Raw genomic sequence first — 16,194 nt, 5'->3', positions numbered from 1 at the left:
AAAGTCATGTCTAACTATGAAATAGTACCATCCTCATACAAGGACTGCACTAACTACTTTTCCTTATAGGGTCCTGTGCTCTAAAACATTCTCAGAAGAGAATGAAATATGCTCTATTATCATAAAGGATTATTATCTAAAATAAAGCAAATTTAGAAACGGTGATAAATTCTGGCAAATACAAGTTCATTATCATCTGCTTAAAAATGTTCTTTGTTTTTTTTCTTTCTCTCTCTTTTTGTAGAGTTTTGATGAATAATTCTCTTGTCCAGTTGCCTGATAAACATCTTTGTCAGCATATGCCAAAGTTAAACTGGCTGTAAGTCAATGTTGTTCTGCAATAGTAACGTATTAACTTGAATATTAACTAGTTTCTTGCTCAAAAAGATTTTTGTATGAGATAAGAAAAGGAGGTTTAGCAAATTTAATGAGATTTGACATGTGATTTGAATTACAATAGTTCTAGGTAAGGCTGGTCAAAACATTTGAAAAAGGTGCTTCACAAAGCAAGTATGTGCAGTGAGGCACCTCTCTGCAAAGGATTAAATGGCCCCATGCTTTGCAAGCTTTGCCCTGAGGCTTCAGCAGCTTCCCTCTCCCCGTGGTTTGCATGTGCATGCACAGAAAATACTTCTACTTGGAGTGCCAATAGAGTTCAGTGGCTATGCATGTACACATATGCCAATCCAAATGAAAACAACTTTTGAAACAGCCAGGTGAGCCTTGCAAAAGACATAGCTGTTTTACCACTTTAAAGAGATATGCTTTATTTGAACTAAAGTGCTTTGCTAAGTATCTCTTTCGATGCTTTGCAAAACCCTAGTTTAGAGGAAAAAACAATAATATCTTCATATTATCAGTGCTGGCAGAAATATTCTAAATATGGTGCTAAGAATTAACAATATTGTTTTTATTCTTTAGGGACTTTGAGGGCAATCACATCCATAATTTAGGGAATGCTACTTTCATCTCCTGCAGTAGTTTAACAGTTCTGTAAGTAAGAATTATTTTCTGTTGTGCCAGAAAGGAACATTAAGATCCTAAACCATTTATCAAGATCCGGTACACTCCAGAAGTGATGGATTTCAATATCCTCAAAAGCCTGAAGTTTGTGGCTGCTGAAATTCAGCACATCTGGAGGGTCCCAGCTTCAGATTGAATACAAATACTGGGAGTTATTAAAATACACTAAAATATCTTTTACTGTTTCAGTGTTCTGAGAAGAAACAAAATCAGTTCTCTCCATGAAAATAGCTTTTCTGCTCTTCAGAGATTAGCTGAATTGTAAGTAGATTTTTTTTTGAGCTAAAATCTTGTAACATCCTGTAATTTTATATAAATTATAAGGAAGTGTTTCAGTGCTACAAGCACAGGAGTAGGTTACATTTTGCACAGCTGTTTTTACAAAAAGAATAACTGAGAGAAAAGCATGGTAGGGATTGAAATAATGGTTCAGAGAGGATATTCACTGGGCATAAAGATGTCTTGGCAGAAGTGACAGCTTTTTTCCTGGGCAGAATAGCATATTTGGAAAGATAATTGCCAAGGATCAGTGATGTAGGGTGGAGATGGGGTAGGGCATTTTAAAGCCCTAGTTGCACATTATAGTATTGATCCAGGTGGGCTTCACTGTAGCTACCTTAAAGAAAAAAAAAGACTAAAGTTCAATTACACATTTCCCTAATGCAGTATCAGACAGATACATTTATTCCCATCTGAAATAAATATGACATTTTGTCATATTTATTTATGTTAAATATAACTCTGACAATATGGATGAATTCACAATTATAATACAACATGATTCCCTTAACCATGGTTTATTAAATAAACCAGAATTGGTTGTTTGCACAAGACACTAAGCCATTCTTTACAAATCACAATAACTGGCTCATTTAACAAACAAACTGAATAGCTTAGTATGTTGTATGATTGAGAGAGAAAAACAGAAATATATGAAACAATTTTTAATGAAGGAATACAGCATTTGAATGCTCCTTAAATTGGAAATTCTGACAGTGAAATTATCAATGTACTGTTAACTATGTTTGTGGGTTTTTCCATCATAGAGATCTAGGTAACAACAGGATTGAATCACTTTCTCCAACCATATTTAAGGATCTGAAAGACCTTTCACATCTGTAAGAGTCTCTAATAATTTCATTGATCTACGATGGTTTATATTAAATATTATTTTTCCTGCCTTGAAAAAAGTGAAATCATGTTATAATGAAAAAGTATACCTACATACGTTGCACAATATGTAAAAGGTTTATTTTTTTAAAGGGCCACGCATAGAATTCTTGCTCTGATGTTTATTATGTTGAATTTAATAACACAGCTTTGCTAATTGTCCTAATACTTCTTAAGGTTAGTGATCTGAATTATCAAACTCCACCACTCCAGGATGGCAAGTGTGAGCTGTATATGAGTCAGCCCCACTGTGAGACTTTATATCATATTTATTATAGGAAGATTTGGAATTTCCCCAATATAATTAACTGTGAATTGAGGAATTTGTCTTAACTTTGCTGATAAGAATAGAAGTTCTGAAAAGAAGCCAGGGGATACATACTGTATGGCTGGAGACACCTGAAAAGCCTAAATACTTTCGAAGATTAGCTATGACTTGAGAAAGACAGCTTGTCTTCTGAATTTCACATCTAACAGGGATGGCCACTCTTTTTTTCCCTGTCCAGCTTCCTCTTCTTATCTCCCTCCAGGTTTAGTCCCCCCTTCCCTTCCAAGCACAGCTGTCCTTTGCCCTCGATCTCCATCCACTTCCTTCTCTTCTTCTGCTATTTCTGCTGGAATGAGGAATGGAATATGTATGTGAGAGAGAGGGATTTATGAGACAGAGAACAGTTGGGATATGCAAATGAGAAGATCGATTAATTTTATGTATACCTTGACACATATAATCATTTAATGTTGGGGGGAAATGGAGGTAAGGAAACCAAAGGATTGTTTTTAGCTAGAACTGATAACCAATGGGAAAACTATTACATGGATATTTTTGCACGCACTGCATAGAACTTTTTACACACACACACACAGAGAGTATTCAGGGATTTTTTTGCTTGTTTACATGTGGTAATTGTTTTCAGAACTAATCCATATCCCCAACAAAGAAATAAAAAGAAATACTCTTTTTAGTCAAAATACTGTTTAAAAGCTATTCTTTCCCTACTTTGGCTTTATTCATCTGTTTATTCTAGAAGTGGAACTTTAATACAGATTTCTATGACAACTATTTCACTTTCTAACAAATAATCTTTAGGATCATCCAATGAATATTAGAAACCTACTTAGAAAGGGAAATGCCAGATGTTCAGTCTGGCTTTTCAGTCTGGCTTTATAAAAGACCAAGAAACAAAGACATTATTGGTGATGCAATCAGGATAATTTAAAAGCCAAAGAATACCCTGAAGAAGTCAATATTTGTTTTATTGATTATAGAAAGGCCTTCAATTGTGTCTAGCTGTGGGATGTTCTCGAAAAAATGGGAATCCCAGAACATCTCATTGTCCTTATACAAAACCTATATAAAGATCAGAAAGCCATGATCATGATGGAACATGATAAAACAGACTGACTCCAGGTTGTCAAAGGTGTGAGACAAGGCTATATACTGCCCCCCCCCATTTATTCAAACTACATATAGAATATATATTGAAGCTGGATTGGAAGAAGTTGAAAGTGGTTTTAAAATTGGAGGAAGAAACATCAGTAACTTGTTCTGTGATGATGACACAACTGATAACTGAACATTCAAATAATCTGCAATCTGTAATGAAAGTCAAGTAGCAGAGTGAAAAAATGGGATTAAGTGTAAATATAAAAACCTAACTAATAACAGCAGATATAGCAACCAGCCTTAGAATTGATACTGAAGATACTGAAGTGGTAGATAGCTTCTGTCTTTTAGGTTCAACTATCAATAATAAAGGAACCAGCAATCAAGAAGTACGCCACAGATTAACACTTGGTAGAATAGCAGTGAAGGTCTTGGAAGAGATATTCAAATGATGCGATGTGTCTATACCTACAAAGATAAAATCATGCAGGCAGTGACACTCTAGGAAGTGAAAATTAGGCTTTCAAGAAGCGGGACAAAAAGAAAACAAAGAGATGGATCATCAAATAAATCAACTCAGAGTTCTCACTCAAATCATAAAATGACCAGGCTCAAATTATCATACTTAGGACACATAATGCAAACATCTAACTCTCTTGAGAAGTCTATAATTCTGGGAAAGGTGGAAGGAAAGAGCAGCAGAGGACACCCAATAACAAAGTAGATGGACAATTACAAGCAGCAATGGGTGCACTGTTGGAAGACCTGAAGGACCAGGTTGGGGACAATCTATCTATGTGGTCCCTAAAAGTCAACACTAACTTGGTGATGCATAATCGGTCAATGACAACTATTATCTTTTATTTGTTATTACCTGAATTCAGCAACATTTTTCAAGGCTAATAATTCTACCCTGCACAATAAATATTAATAAGCAGTCTACACATGATTTTTAATTCAGTGTAGCTGTAACAGGTATGTTGTGTCATATTCTTTTCACAGGAATCTTTCATACAATCCAATTCACAAAATACAATTAGATCAATTTGATTATCTCAGGAAACTCAGCTCACTGTAAGTATGTATAGTCTTCTCAGTGACTAAATAACCAGTGTTCAATCAATGCATTTTAGTATTTTGATGCTTTGCCATTTTTTGGTAATTTTGAATTACATATTCATTGGCAAAAATGTGATATAAAATTGTATTATGCATGCTTAGAGGGTTTTACTTCTGTAGAATTACATTTAGGATTGCATTACTGTATAGAGAGGAAAACCTATGCCCAGTTTTCTTTGGGTGGGTCAAATATTATACAATGTGGCTTATTTCTTAAAAGATATACAAAGAATTGCATAATTAAAAGTACTTAGAAATATTTTCTTTCTTTAATAACTACACATTAGCAATCATATAGAATTTTGCTTATTTAGAACATTCAGAAAATTCAATAGTTAAGCAAATCAATAAAGAACAAAATTGTCTTTTTTAAAAATGCATAGGATTCTTAAACAACTGCTATCTTTCTAAATGCCTTCACTGGATCTATAGGTAAATTATGTCAGAATCTTTAAGATGTTATTACGAGCTAAAAGGCTAAGCTTTATTTTGGTTTTCAGTAGACCTTGCTTTGTTTAGGTTCTTCTTCATTGTTATCATTTCTTTCTATCTAAAAGTCACTCATGGTATGCATTTTAGAGATTCATAAAAATAAACTGAAAGTGTAAGAATGTATTCATTATTAATTCTTTTCCTGTTAATTCAACCATATTTTTCTTTCTTTATATATGTAAAATTTTCTATTATATATAGGAGCCTAGTAGGTATTGAAATTATAAATATACAAAGAAGGATGTTCAGCCCATTAAGAACTCTTTCCCATATGTAAGTATCACAAAAGCATAATATTTGTACTGTAATATAATTGATTATATAATCACTAAAAATTCTAGGCATTTTCATAACATAAAAAGCTTTTTCTTGCTATGCAAGTATGAAAGGTTGTCTTTGTTTTTTAAATATCAATGAGGATTTAACATATGAAAACAATATATTTTAAGAATTCTTCTACCATGTGAATTCTGAAAAATTACTCTATAGGTAACTAAAACTCTCAACATACCATACAGTGCTGGATGGGTCTAATGCAGATTGAAGTCTAAAATTTTGGGAGATTATAATTTTGCCAGTAGGTGGACAGTATTCAGTTAGATAGAATAGTATTTTAATTCTGTTTATGGAGACCTTCTTCAGCAAAGGATCGTTACCTTGTCGTGGTGCTGGAGCTTGAGCACCTCAATGATGCCATGAGCTAAACCGTGAAGGGCCACCCAAGATGGGAAGGTCATGACAGAGAGGTCAGACTAAATGCGATCCCTGGGGAAGGTAATGGCAACCCACCCCAGTATTCTTGCGGTGAAAACTAAATGGATCAGTACAACCAGAGATATGTCGGTATACCATCGGAAGATGAGACCCCCAGGTCGGAAGATGGTCAAAATGCTACTGGGGAGGAACAGAGGATGAGCTCAACTAGCCCCAGACATGATGACGCAGCTAGTTCAAAGCCGAAAGGACGGCTAGCGGCTGACGGTGCTGGTGGTGAACGGCGAATCCGATGTTCTAAGGATCGACACACCATTGGAACCTGGAATGTAAGATCTATGAGCCAGGGCAAATTGGATGTGGTTATTGGTGAGATGTCAAGATTAAAGATAGACATTCTGGGCGTCAGTGAACTGAAATGGACTGGAATGGGCCACTTCACATCAAATGACCACCAGATCTACTACTGTGGACAAGAGGACCACAGAAGAAATGGAGTAGCCTTCATAATTAATAGTAAAGTGGCTAAAGCAGTGCTCGGATACAATCCAAAAAACGACAGAATGATCTCAATTCGAATTCAGGGCAAGCCATCTAACATCACAGTGATCCAAATATACGCCCCAACCACAAATGCTGAAGAAGCTGAAGTAGAGCAGTTCTATGAGGATCTGCAGCACCTACTGGACAACACGCCTAAAAGAGATGTTATTTTCATCACGGGAGACTGGAATGCTAAGGTGGGCAGTCAAATGACACCTCGAATTACAGGTAAGTATGGCCTGGGAGAACAAAACGAAGCAGGACATAGGCTGACAGAATTTTGCCAAGACAATTCACTCTGCATAACAAACACTCTCTTCCAACAACCTAAGAGACGGCTTTATACATGGACTTCACCAGATGGACAACACCGAAATCAGATTGATTACATCCTTTGCAGCCAAAGGTGGCGGACATCTGTACAGTCGGTAAAAACAAGGCCTGGAGCTGACTGTAGTTCAGATCACGAACTTCTTCTTGCACAATTTAGGATCAGACTCAAGAGATTAGGGAAGACCCACAGATCAGCTAGATATGAGCTCACTAATATTCCTAAGGAATATGCAGTGGAGGTGAAGAATAGATTTAAGGGACTGGACTTAGTAGATAGGGTCCCGGAACAACTCTGGACAGAAGTTGGCAGCATTGTTCAGGAGGCGGCAACAAAATACATCCCAAAGAAAGAGAAAACCAAGAAGGCAAAATGGCTGTCTGCTGAGACACTAGAAGTAGCCCAAGAAAGAAGGAAAGCAAAAGGCAACAGTGATAGGGGGAGATATGCCCAATTAAATGCAAAATTCCAGAGGTTAGCCAGAAGAGATAAGGAATTATTTTTAAACAAGCAATGCACGGAAGTGGAAGAAGACAATAGAATAGGAAGGACAAGAGACCTCTTCCAGAAAATTAGAAACATTGGAGGTAAATTCCAGGCAAAAATGGGTATGATCAAAAACAAAGATGGCAAGGACCTAACAGAAGAAGAAGAGATCAAGAAAAGGTGGCAAGAATATACAGAAGACCTGTATAGGAAGGATAACAATATCGGGGATAGCTTTGACGGTGTGGTCAGTGAGCTAGAGCCAGACATCCTGAAGAGTGAGGTTGAGTGGGCCTTAAGAAGCATTGCTAATAACAAGGCAGCAGGAGACGACGGCATCCCAGCTGAACTGTTCAAAATCTTGCAAGATGATGCTGTCAAGGTAATGCATGCTATATGCCAGCAAATTTGGAAAACACAAGAATGGCCATCAGATTGGAAAAAATCCACTTATATCCCCATACCAAAAAAGGGAAACACTAAAGAATGTTCAAACTATCGAACAGTGGCACTCATTTCACATGCCAGTAAGGTAATGCTCAAGATCCTGCAAGGTAGACTTCAGCAGTTCATGGAGCGAGAATTGCCAGATGTACAAGCTGGGTTTAGAAAAGGCAGAGGAACTAGAGACCAAATTGCCAATATCCGCTGGATAATGGAAAAAGCCAGGGAGTTTCAGAAAGACATCTATTTCTGTTTTATTGACTATTCTAAAGCCTTTGACTGTGTGGACCATAACAAATTGTGGCAAGTTCTTAGTGGTATGGGGATACCAAGTCATCTTGTATGCCTCCTGAAGAATCTGTATAACGACCAAGTAGCAACAGTAAGAACAGACCACGGAACAACGGACTGGTTTAAGATTGGGAAAGGAGTACGGCAGGGCTGTATACTCTCACCCTACCTATTCAACTTGTATGCAGAACACATCATGCGACAAGCTGGCCTTGAGGAATCCAAGGCTGGAGTTAAAATCTCTGGAAGAAACATTAACAATCTCAGATATGCAGATGATACCACTTTGATGGCTGAAAGTGAAGAGGAACTGAGGAGCCTTATGATGAAGGTGAAAGAAGAAAGTGCAAAAGCTGGTTTGCAGCTAAACCTCAAAAAAACCAAGGTTATGGCAACCAGCTTGATTGATAACTGGCAAATAGAGGGAGAAAATGTAGAAGCAGTGAAAGACTTTGTATTCCTAGGTGCAAAGATTACTGCAGATGCTGACTGCAGTCAGGAAATCAGAAGACGCTTAATCCTTGGGAGAAGAGCAATGACAAATCTCGATGAAATAGTTAAGAGCAGAGACATCACACTGAGAACAAAGGCCCGCATAGTTAAAGCAATAGTGTTCCCTGTAGTAACATATGGCTGTGAGAGCTGGACCATAAGGAAGGCTGAGCGAAGGAAGATTGATGCTTTTGAACTGTGGTGTTGGAGGAAAATTCTGAGAGTGCCTTGGACTGCATGAAGATCAAACCAGTCCATCCTCCAGGAAATAAAGCCAGACTGCTCACTTGAGGGAATGATATTAAAGGCAAAACTGAAATACTTTGGCCACATAATGAGAAGACAGGACACCCTGGAGAAGATGCTGATGCTGGGGAGAGTGGAGGGCAAAAGGAAGAGGGGCCGACCAAGGGCAAGATGGATGGATGATATTCTAGAGGTGACGGACTCGTCCCTGGGGGAGCTGGGGGTGTTGACGACCGACAGGAAGCTCTGGCGTGGGCTAGTCCATGAAGTCACGAAGAGTCGGAAGCGACTAAACAAATAAACAACAAATGGAGACCTTCCATAATTTCTTAGTAGCTTCTGCTAGAAATTTGCATGGGAAAAATAAACCAAAGATAACCTTATTTTATTTCAGAAGTCGTTTGACATTTTTTTGGGGGGGAGGGTTTTTTGGGGGTTAGGCATTTGTATATATAGAAGTAGGAATGGGCCTCAGATACTTACAGAGGGCTGTAATTATAGCCTTGGCTAATGCCATTTTTTTCAATGAAGTATAAAATCCTGTAGCTAGAATATTCATGTACATTAAATATAGGTAATTCTCAGAGTTGTTCCATCAAAATGTTATTTACCTATCCCAGAAAATTAATGTTAATTTAGATTTTACTACTTCAAATAAAGTATCAGTGGCATCCACAGAGTGAGACTGACTGGGGGTGGGGTGGGGTGAGGGTGACAAAAGCAGCCTTGTGGCAGTGCAATGCAAGCCCTGTCCATTTTGTACATGTGTCATGACATCATACACATGCATGAAAGATGCAGAGCTTTCAGTGTTAACACTTTCATCATTGTAAAGAAAGCAGAAAGCTCCTACTGAAGCTCATAGAATATATAGTTTTATAAAGTATTCCATTCCACAAGTTTCAGTTTGATACAGAAGTCTCCTTTTTCCCACAGATACTTCAAAAAATTTCAGTATTGTGGCTTTGCTCCTCATGTACGTAGCTGTAAGCCGAATACTGATGGCATCTCATCCTTCGAAAACCTGTTAGCCAGCATTATACAGAGAGTATTCATCTGGGTTATGTCTATTATTACTTGCTTTGGAAACATCTTTGTTATTTGCATGCGGCCTTATATTCAGTCAGAGAACAAGCTCCATGCCCTATCAATAATGTCCCTCTGCTGTGAGTATCCCTTTCTACTAAAATGCATGTTTAAAAAAGTTGTTTAACCCAGCAATCCTAAACTGGAAATTGGGAAAGATTTCTATACTAGAAGAACCACTACTGTCAAGCCTAACTCAGATTGGCTGGTCTGCAGAAAGTGGAAATAGGACAGTCAGTTTATACTTTTTTCTTCCAGTGGTTTTGATGCAATGAGAAAGAGGATATTGCAAATAGTATATAGGTAGTCCTCATTTAGTGACTGCCTCGTACAGCAACCAGTTACAGTTAAAACAGCGATGAAAATGTAGCTTTGCAACCAATCCTTCGCAGATCTATAAAGCAAAAGCAAGCTGAAGATTGTAAGCACAGTTGCAGTTTCACTTAGTGACTATTTCACTTAATGACTGACTTGGTCCCAGTTGTGATTGCTAAATGAGGACTACCTGTAACCCCCACTCACCATGTATTGAATTAGGTAGGTTTCTTGGGGAGAAGTGACAGCTCGAATTTGCTATCAGAGTAGCATCTCTGCTTCTTCAGCAGGAACTAGATTACCATGCAAATGATGTTAACACATTAACATATTAAAAGAAGATACACTAACATACATTTTTCCCCAGGTGCAGATTGCCTCATGGGAATATACTTATTTGTGATTGGTGCCTTTGATCTCAAATATCGTGGGGAGTACAACAAACATGCTCAGTTATGGATGGGCAGTATCCACTGCCAGTTGGTGGGGTCTGTCGCCATTTTATCCACAGAAGTGTCAGTCTTCTTATTAACCTACCTGACTTTGGAGAAATACATCTGCATAGTTTACCCTTTCAGATTTTTCAAGCCTGGAAAATACAAGACAATTTTCATTTTGATTGTCATATGGATTGCAGGATTTATTGTTGCGTTTATTCCACTGAGCAATAAGAATTTTTTCCAAAACTACTATGGCACCAATGGTGTCTGTTTCCCTCTTCACTCTGAACAATCTGAAAGCATTGGAGCTCAGATTTATTCTGTCATCATTTTTTTGGGTAAGTAAGCTCCATGTTCATTCTAGTATATTGCACAATCATAATTGTTTCCTTATGTATGAATTGCAGGTAAGATATATCATCACTAAGTAAACTTTAAGTCATGGCATAAATGAAGTTATGTCAGTTCCATTTCCCAAGGAAAAAGGTAAATGACTACAAGAGAGCAAGTCTTTCGCCATTTTCACCTGTGGAAAGCTTTGCCAAACAGGCACACTTAGTTCCTGGCAGTGTCCACAGATGGCAAAGTTAGTCAGAGAAAAGCAAGCAGCATAGTGGCATTGTGACACAAACTCCGCCTCTTTTTCACATGTGCCATAATATCCCATGCATGCCCCAAAGGGGTGGAGTTTATAATGCAACACAACTTTTGTCATTCTGACAAAATAGTCTTTGCAAATTATGCTGCTAGTTCCTATAGAGTGGATTTTTTTAGCTCAGATGAGAACATTTAAGATTTTTTAAACTTTTTCAATTCTTGCAATTCTTTTGCAATTTTTGCAAGCCCAATTTTGCCTTGGGCTGTTCATCATCTTGTTTTGTTTTTTTAAAATTATACTATCAAGAGAAATCACATTATTCAGCAACTTAAATGCTACCATTCTCTGCAAGATCATTTTGCCTTGCAGATTTTTTTTTTTTAAATAGCAAATTGCATCACCCGAGGAGCCAAATATGAATGAGATCACAGTTGACAGGGAAAGAGAAGTTTGGCCCCAATATTGTCCAATCCTGTATTGGGTATCAATTGAATGCCCATTCTATACATTAAAGAGAGTTTGATACACAAAGAAATCTAAAACCATATTACTTGCATTTTAAAATTCTGAATTGTGAAGAGATTGTTTATCAATAAGTTAAAATATATTTCTATACAATGTTTATAATCTAAAAGTTCTTTCAATAGGAATGATGTGCTTTAAGTTAATGAGGCTAGGCAAGCTTCAATAGTACTGCAATTACTTTGGTTGTTAGTGAAAATCACTTATGCATATCAAATAAATACTGTTCTTAGGTTTCATTACTGGATATTTTACACTAGCATATCAATATTTGATGCAATAAGAAATTTACATTGTGATGTGACAACAACAGCCACCTACATGGAATTAAAACACAGTTTGCCTTCCACAATAGGTATTAACTTGGTAGCGTTTATCATCATTGTGTTTTCCTACGGAAGTATGTTTTATAGCATTCATCAAACAACTGTTACTTCAGTGGAAGTCCAGAATCATGTAAAGCTAGAGATGACCCTTGCCAAACGGTTCTTCTTCATTGTATTTACTGATGCACTATGCTGGATACCTATATTTACACTAAAATTGCTTTCCTTACTTCAAGTAGAAATTCCAGGTATTGCTGATTTCCCTTTCAATTATTCTATTTTTCAGCTTGCAGTGAGAACTATGTGGTTAGAATATCCTAAGTAATATGAGTGGATAGGAGAAATGCAGGACCTGCAAGAAATTGTTGTCATTATCCTCAAAATCAACACATGTATCTCTTCAGACTTTCACACAGCCCTACCTTCCCTCACCACCTTGATGCTCTAACGAACTCAGAAGTCTTCCAATATCTAACTCATTCTGCATTTCTTTTTTAACTGCTAGATTCTCAAAATGCAGTAGGTACCAAGGATACTGAGTCCTCGATTTTGGAAGACGTTCTCCCTTTTCGTTGTGTAAATTTTTAGGCTGCCTCTGCAAACCTTGAGATTCCCTGATATTGATGCCTTTCTTGTTGCTTAGAGACTGTTGTTTTAGAATCAGCACTCTATTTATTGTCTGAGTTTATTTTTAGATGTAAATTCACACCAATTACTACTCTAATAAAATTCCACTTCTATAGCTTGTACTTTATTATGTACAGTATATACAGGTTCATTATTTTTTTTTCTTTTTAGGTTCTATAACTTCTTGGGTTGTAATTTTTATTTTACCTATAAATAGTGCTTTGAATCCTCTTCTCTATACATTAACCACCAGACCTTTCAAAGAAATGATTTGTCAAGCTTGGCAGAATTACAAGCAAAAAAATTCTTCAGTAAGTAAAAGCAATCAGAAAATATACAGCCCATCATTTATATGGATAGAAATGTGGCCTAAAGAGGATATGTCACCAGAGCTGAAAAAGCCTGCCCTTTATACAGAGACCTATGGAGCACTGACAACTACAGACTCAGCAAGAATAAAGTAATATCTATGAAAATAATTTGTTCACATTCTATTTTGCTTTAAATCACAGTATGTGTTCAAAAATACATTAATTATTAGCCCTTTCTGAAAGCCTGCTATATGAGCCTGGCAGAGGAATAAGGAAATTAAAAGAAAAATATTTATGCTGCTTTTTCAGTAGACATTGTATATGAAGCAAAGAAAGTAAAATAAAATTGAACGGCATTGTAATTTGACAATTCTAAAGAATATTTTTTTAAGTTGCAAAGCTTGTGATAGAACGATCAGTATTATACTTCAGTCTATACAGCATTTTTCTACAGTTGAGAATAAGAAATGAATAGCATTGTACTGTAAAATATTTATGCAACCATTGTACTGTAAATATTAATATAAAAGCCAGGATTATTAAATATTTATAAACAAAAGTCAAGAGAATTGTAAATTTTACTAAATAGGAAAATTGCTTGTGACCATTCAATGTTTTTATGCAGGAGACCCACACTTTTTATTATGTCAGCTACAGGTTATAAACTGAAGTACTATACAGAGAGGAATAGCAGTTGCATTTTGCATTGGCAAAATATTAATGCCTTCGACTTAAGTTATATAAGAATAAAAGTTGTATACTTTTTAACTTTTACTGAATTTTGGAATACCTTGAACTAGACTATAAACATGTCATACACAATTTTGTAGATAAGATATCCTTAAGTTGCGAAATAAAGTATAGCCTTCATACAATTATGTAATACTACTTTTCATTTTCTTGTCTCATTATACTATGAGAATTCAAGCTTGAGCATGCTCATAGTACACTCGTAGACACCACTTAGACAAGGTAGTCATGACTAATCTGACCCATCACTTTCTGTACATAGACTTTCTAAACAAGCAGCAGCACCTAGCTATTCTTGTATGAGCTCAGAAGCTAAGGTCCGCTTCAGAGTCCCTCTGTGGGAGGAGATGGGCGGTAGTATAAATCTGAGAAAGAAAGAAAGAAAGAAAGAAATAATAATAAAAAAAAAAAGCCTGATTAATACTTTTGACGAAAGACCTCCAGGGAATACCTAAGCTGCAGGTGAGACTAGGAAGTCTCTACTCCAGGCTAAGCCAAAAGTGCCAGTGAAGTATTGAACTGGTGTTTGGAGGCTATTCCTATCTTGATGGGATGAAACAAGCTGAAGTTGAACCCAAGCAAGATGGACTTACTGTTTGTGAAGATGGATGTCTATTGGGTCTGGTGATAACGCTGAAGGGTGGTCCCCTCACCATGAAAGAACAGGTCTGTGATATGGGTTCCTCACAGACTTATAGCTATTGTTAGATGGACAGGAGAAGGCCAAGGCCATGGCTTGTGGTAGTGGGTGTCCTTGCATCAAAGTGCTGGTTTTAACCTATGTACCCCTATATGGTTTGGCACCAAGGTAACCTATAGGACTGCCTTCTCCACATACAAACAGCCCACAATACTAAGTTATTCATTTTGATTCCTGAGCAGGAATATATATATTTAACATACAGTGCATTTTTTTCCTTTGCTTAGTTTTTAACAAATTTCATCCTTCAATTGCTATATTTCAGTTACATGAGTTATGTTACCATTATCTCTATTAAATGTTTGACTTCCTTTACTAAGAGTTCATGCTCATCTTGTTTGTTTCCTACTCTCAGAACACCTCTCCCAACAAAAATCACAATTATATATTAGTTTAAAGCAATGTGAATTGTTACTTAATATAAACTGCTAGAGAAAGCATAAGTCACTCCAGTAACTTTTAATAACAGAGAAGCACACTGTAGTTGCATTAAATTATTGACTGTTAGAAACAGTAATTGACTTGTCACCCTGAGTCAGGATTTCTTTGCTTACAACTTCAATGCAATTTCTATGGAAAATAAAGCGGATTATATACTCATTTACAACATAGTTTCCGCAAATTTCAGTCAACTAAGAGATGAACGAAGTATTAAAGATCATACATGGACACAAAAATGAGAAAATAGTTTTTATACAGAAAACTACTGTGTTCTATCATGCAAGTGAACCTTTGGGGTGACTTTAATCTGGCACGATACATTTGAACCGAGTGCTCAAAATACAAAAATATGTAGCTTACATTTCTTAAAATGCTGTAACTTACAAAATGAATGCAAGTTCTAATGGAAAAATAAAATAAAAAATAGCTCCTGGTTTACACCTACATAGTATGTGGGAGAGCATGCTGCAGCAGAAATTTTTTTCTGAAAGAGGTGTGTTTAAACCAGAGACCAGGATACATCACACTAAGCACAGATTGATTCCTTGACAGCGTTGGAGGCAAAGATAGGCTAAAGAGAGACGGAGATACGGTCACGTCCCCCAGCTGCATCTCCAACGCTACCATGAGATACTGCGACGACTCTGCCAGGGAACATCTCACCCCCTCAGCGTCCCTTCCCGACTCAAATGATACCACCGATCCCTCCCGCGTCCACGGCTGCTTTTCTATTGCCGAGCCAGCAGCCGCACGTGGGCAGCAGTTCAAGAGCCACGCCCCCACTCTAGTGAGGACGTCGCCCAACAACGTGTCCAATGACGCGGGAGGGCCGAGCGTCCATCTGCCAACGAAATTGAATTACACTCCCCAGTGGATATACACTGCGCAAAATTACGAAGAACGGGTAACTCAACTCTCAGAGGCGCGCTTCAACCAATCAACGCTCCTGCAGCATTTTTACACCCGCCTTTTCACTCAAGTCAGCTTCCGCAGTGCGCCCTTAAAGATAGAAAAAAGTGTAGAGTATGTCCCCTGGCCTGATCACTCGTTAAAAATTCCAAGCAGCTCTGACAATGTGCTCCTAACATCTGAGACGCTTCGTTCCTTTCTGTATTAACGTGGAGGTTAAAGTGGGAAACTAGTTCTTATTTTACTGAAGAAAAACAAAAAGCGACCTTATGCTACCTGCCGTGGCTCGTCCGTTGGTTTTGAGTGACCATGATCTACGTATGAACTACTCTTCGCAGGAACGGCTTCTCAGTTTTTCTTGTGAACACCAGGAAGGCCCGTCCTGCGGGCCATGCTGGGAATGATAGTTTAAGGAAAATATTCTTTGCTCTATG

At 37.3% G+C, this 16,194-nt stretch overlaps 1 protein-coding gene across 1 annotated transcript in view; it reads left to right on the top strand.

The window, feature by feature from the left end:
• The window catches only part of RXFP1 (relaxin family peptide receptor 1), a 44,151-nt gene extending 30,743 nt beyond the window's left edge, over positions 1 to 13,408 (top strand). The window contains exons 9-18 of the mRNA XM_063309644.1: positions 245 to 319; positions 922 to 993; positions 1,213 to 1,284; positions 2,070 to 2,141; positions 4,580 to 4,651; positions 5,390 to 5,461; positions 9,672 to 9,901; positions 10,504 to 10,914; positions 12,052 to 12,270; positions 12,821 to 13,408. Coding sequence (XP_063165714.1) covers positions 245 to 319; positions 922 to 993; positions 1,213 to 1,284; positions 2,070 to 2,141; positions 4,580 to 4,651; positions 5,390 to 5,461; positions 9,672 to 9,901; positions 10,504 to 10,914; positions 12,052 to 12,270; positions 12,821 to 13,113 — 1,588 coding nt within the window. The 3' untranslated portion in view covers positions 13,114 to 13,408. The remainder of the gene's footprint in view (positions 1 to 244; positions 320 to 921; positions 994 to 1,212; positions 1,285 to 2,069; positions 2,142 to 4,579; positions 4,652 to 5,389; positions 5,462 to 9,671; positions 9,902 to 10,503; positions 10,915 to 12,051; positions 12,271 to 12,820) is intronic.
• The last annotated feature ends 2,786 nt before the right edge of the window (positions 13,409 to 16,194 follow it).

Source organism: Candoia aspera, chromosome 8 (genome assembly GCF_035149785.1).
Source record: "Candoia aspera isolate rCanAsp1 chromosome 8, rCanAsp1.hap2, whole genome shotgun sequence".
Taxonomy (NCBI): domain Eukaryota; kingdom Metazoa; phylum Chordata; class Lepidosauria; order Squamata; family Boidae; genus Candoia; species Candoia aspera.
Note: the sequence above shows the minus strand (reverse complement) of the source record. Positions and strands in the feature narration are given on the sequence as shown.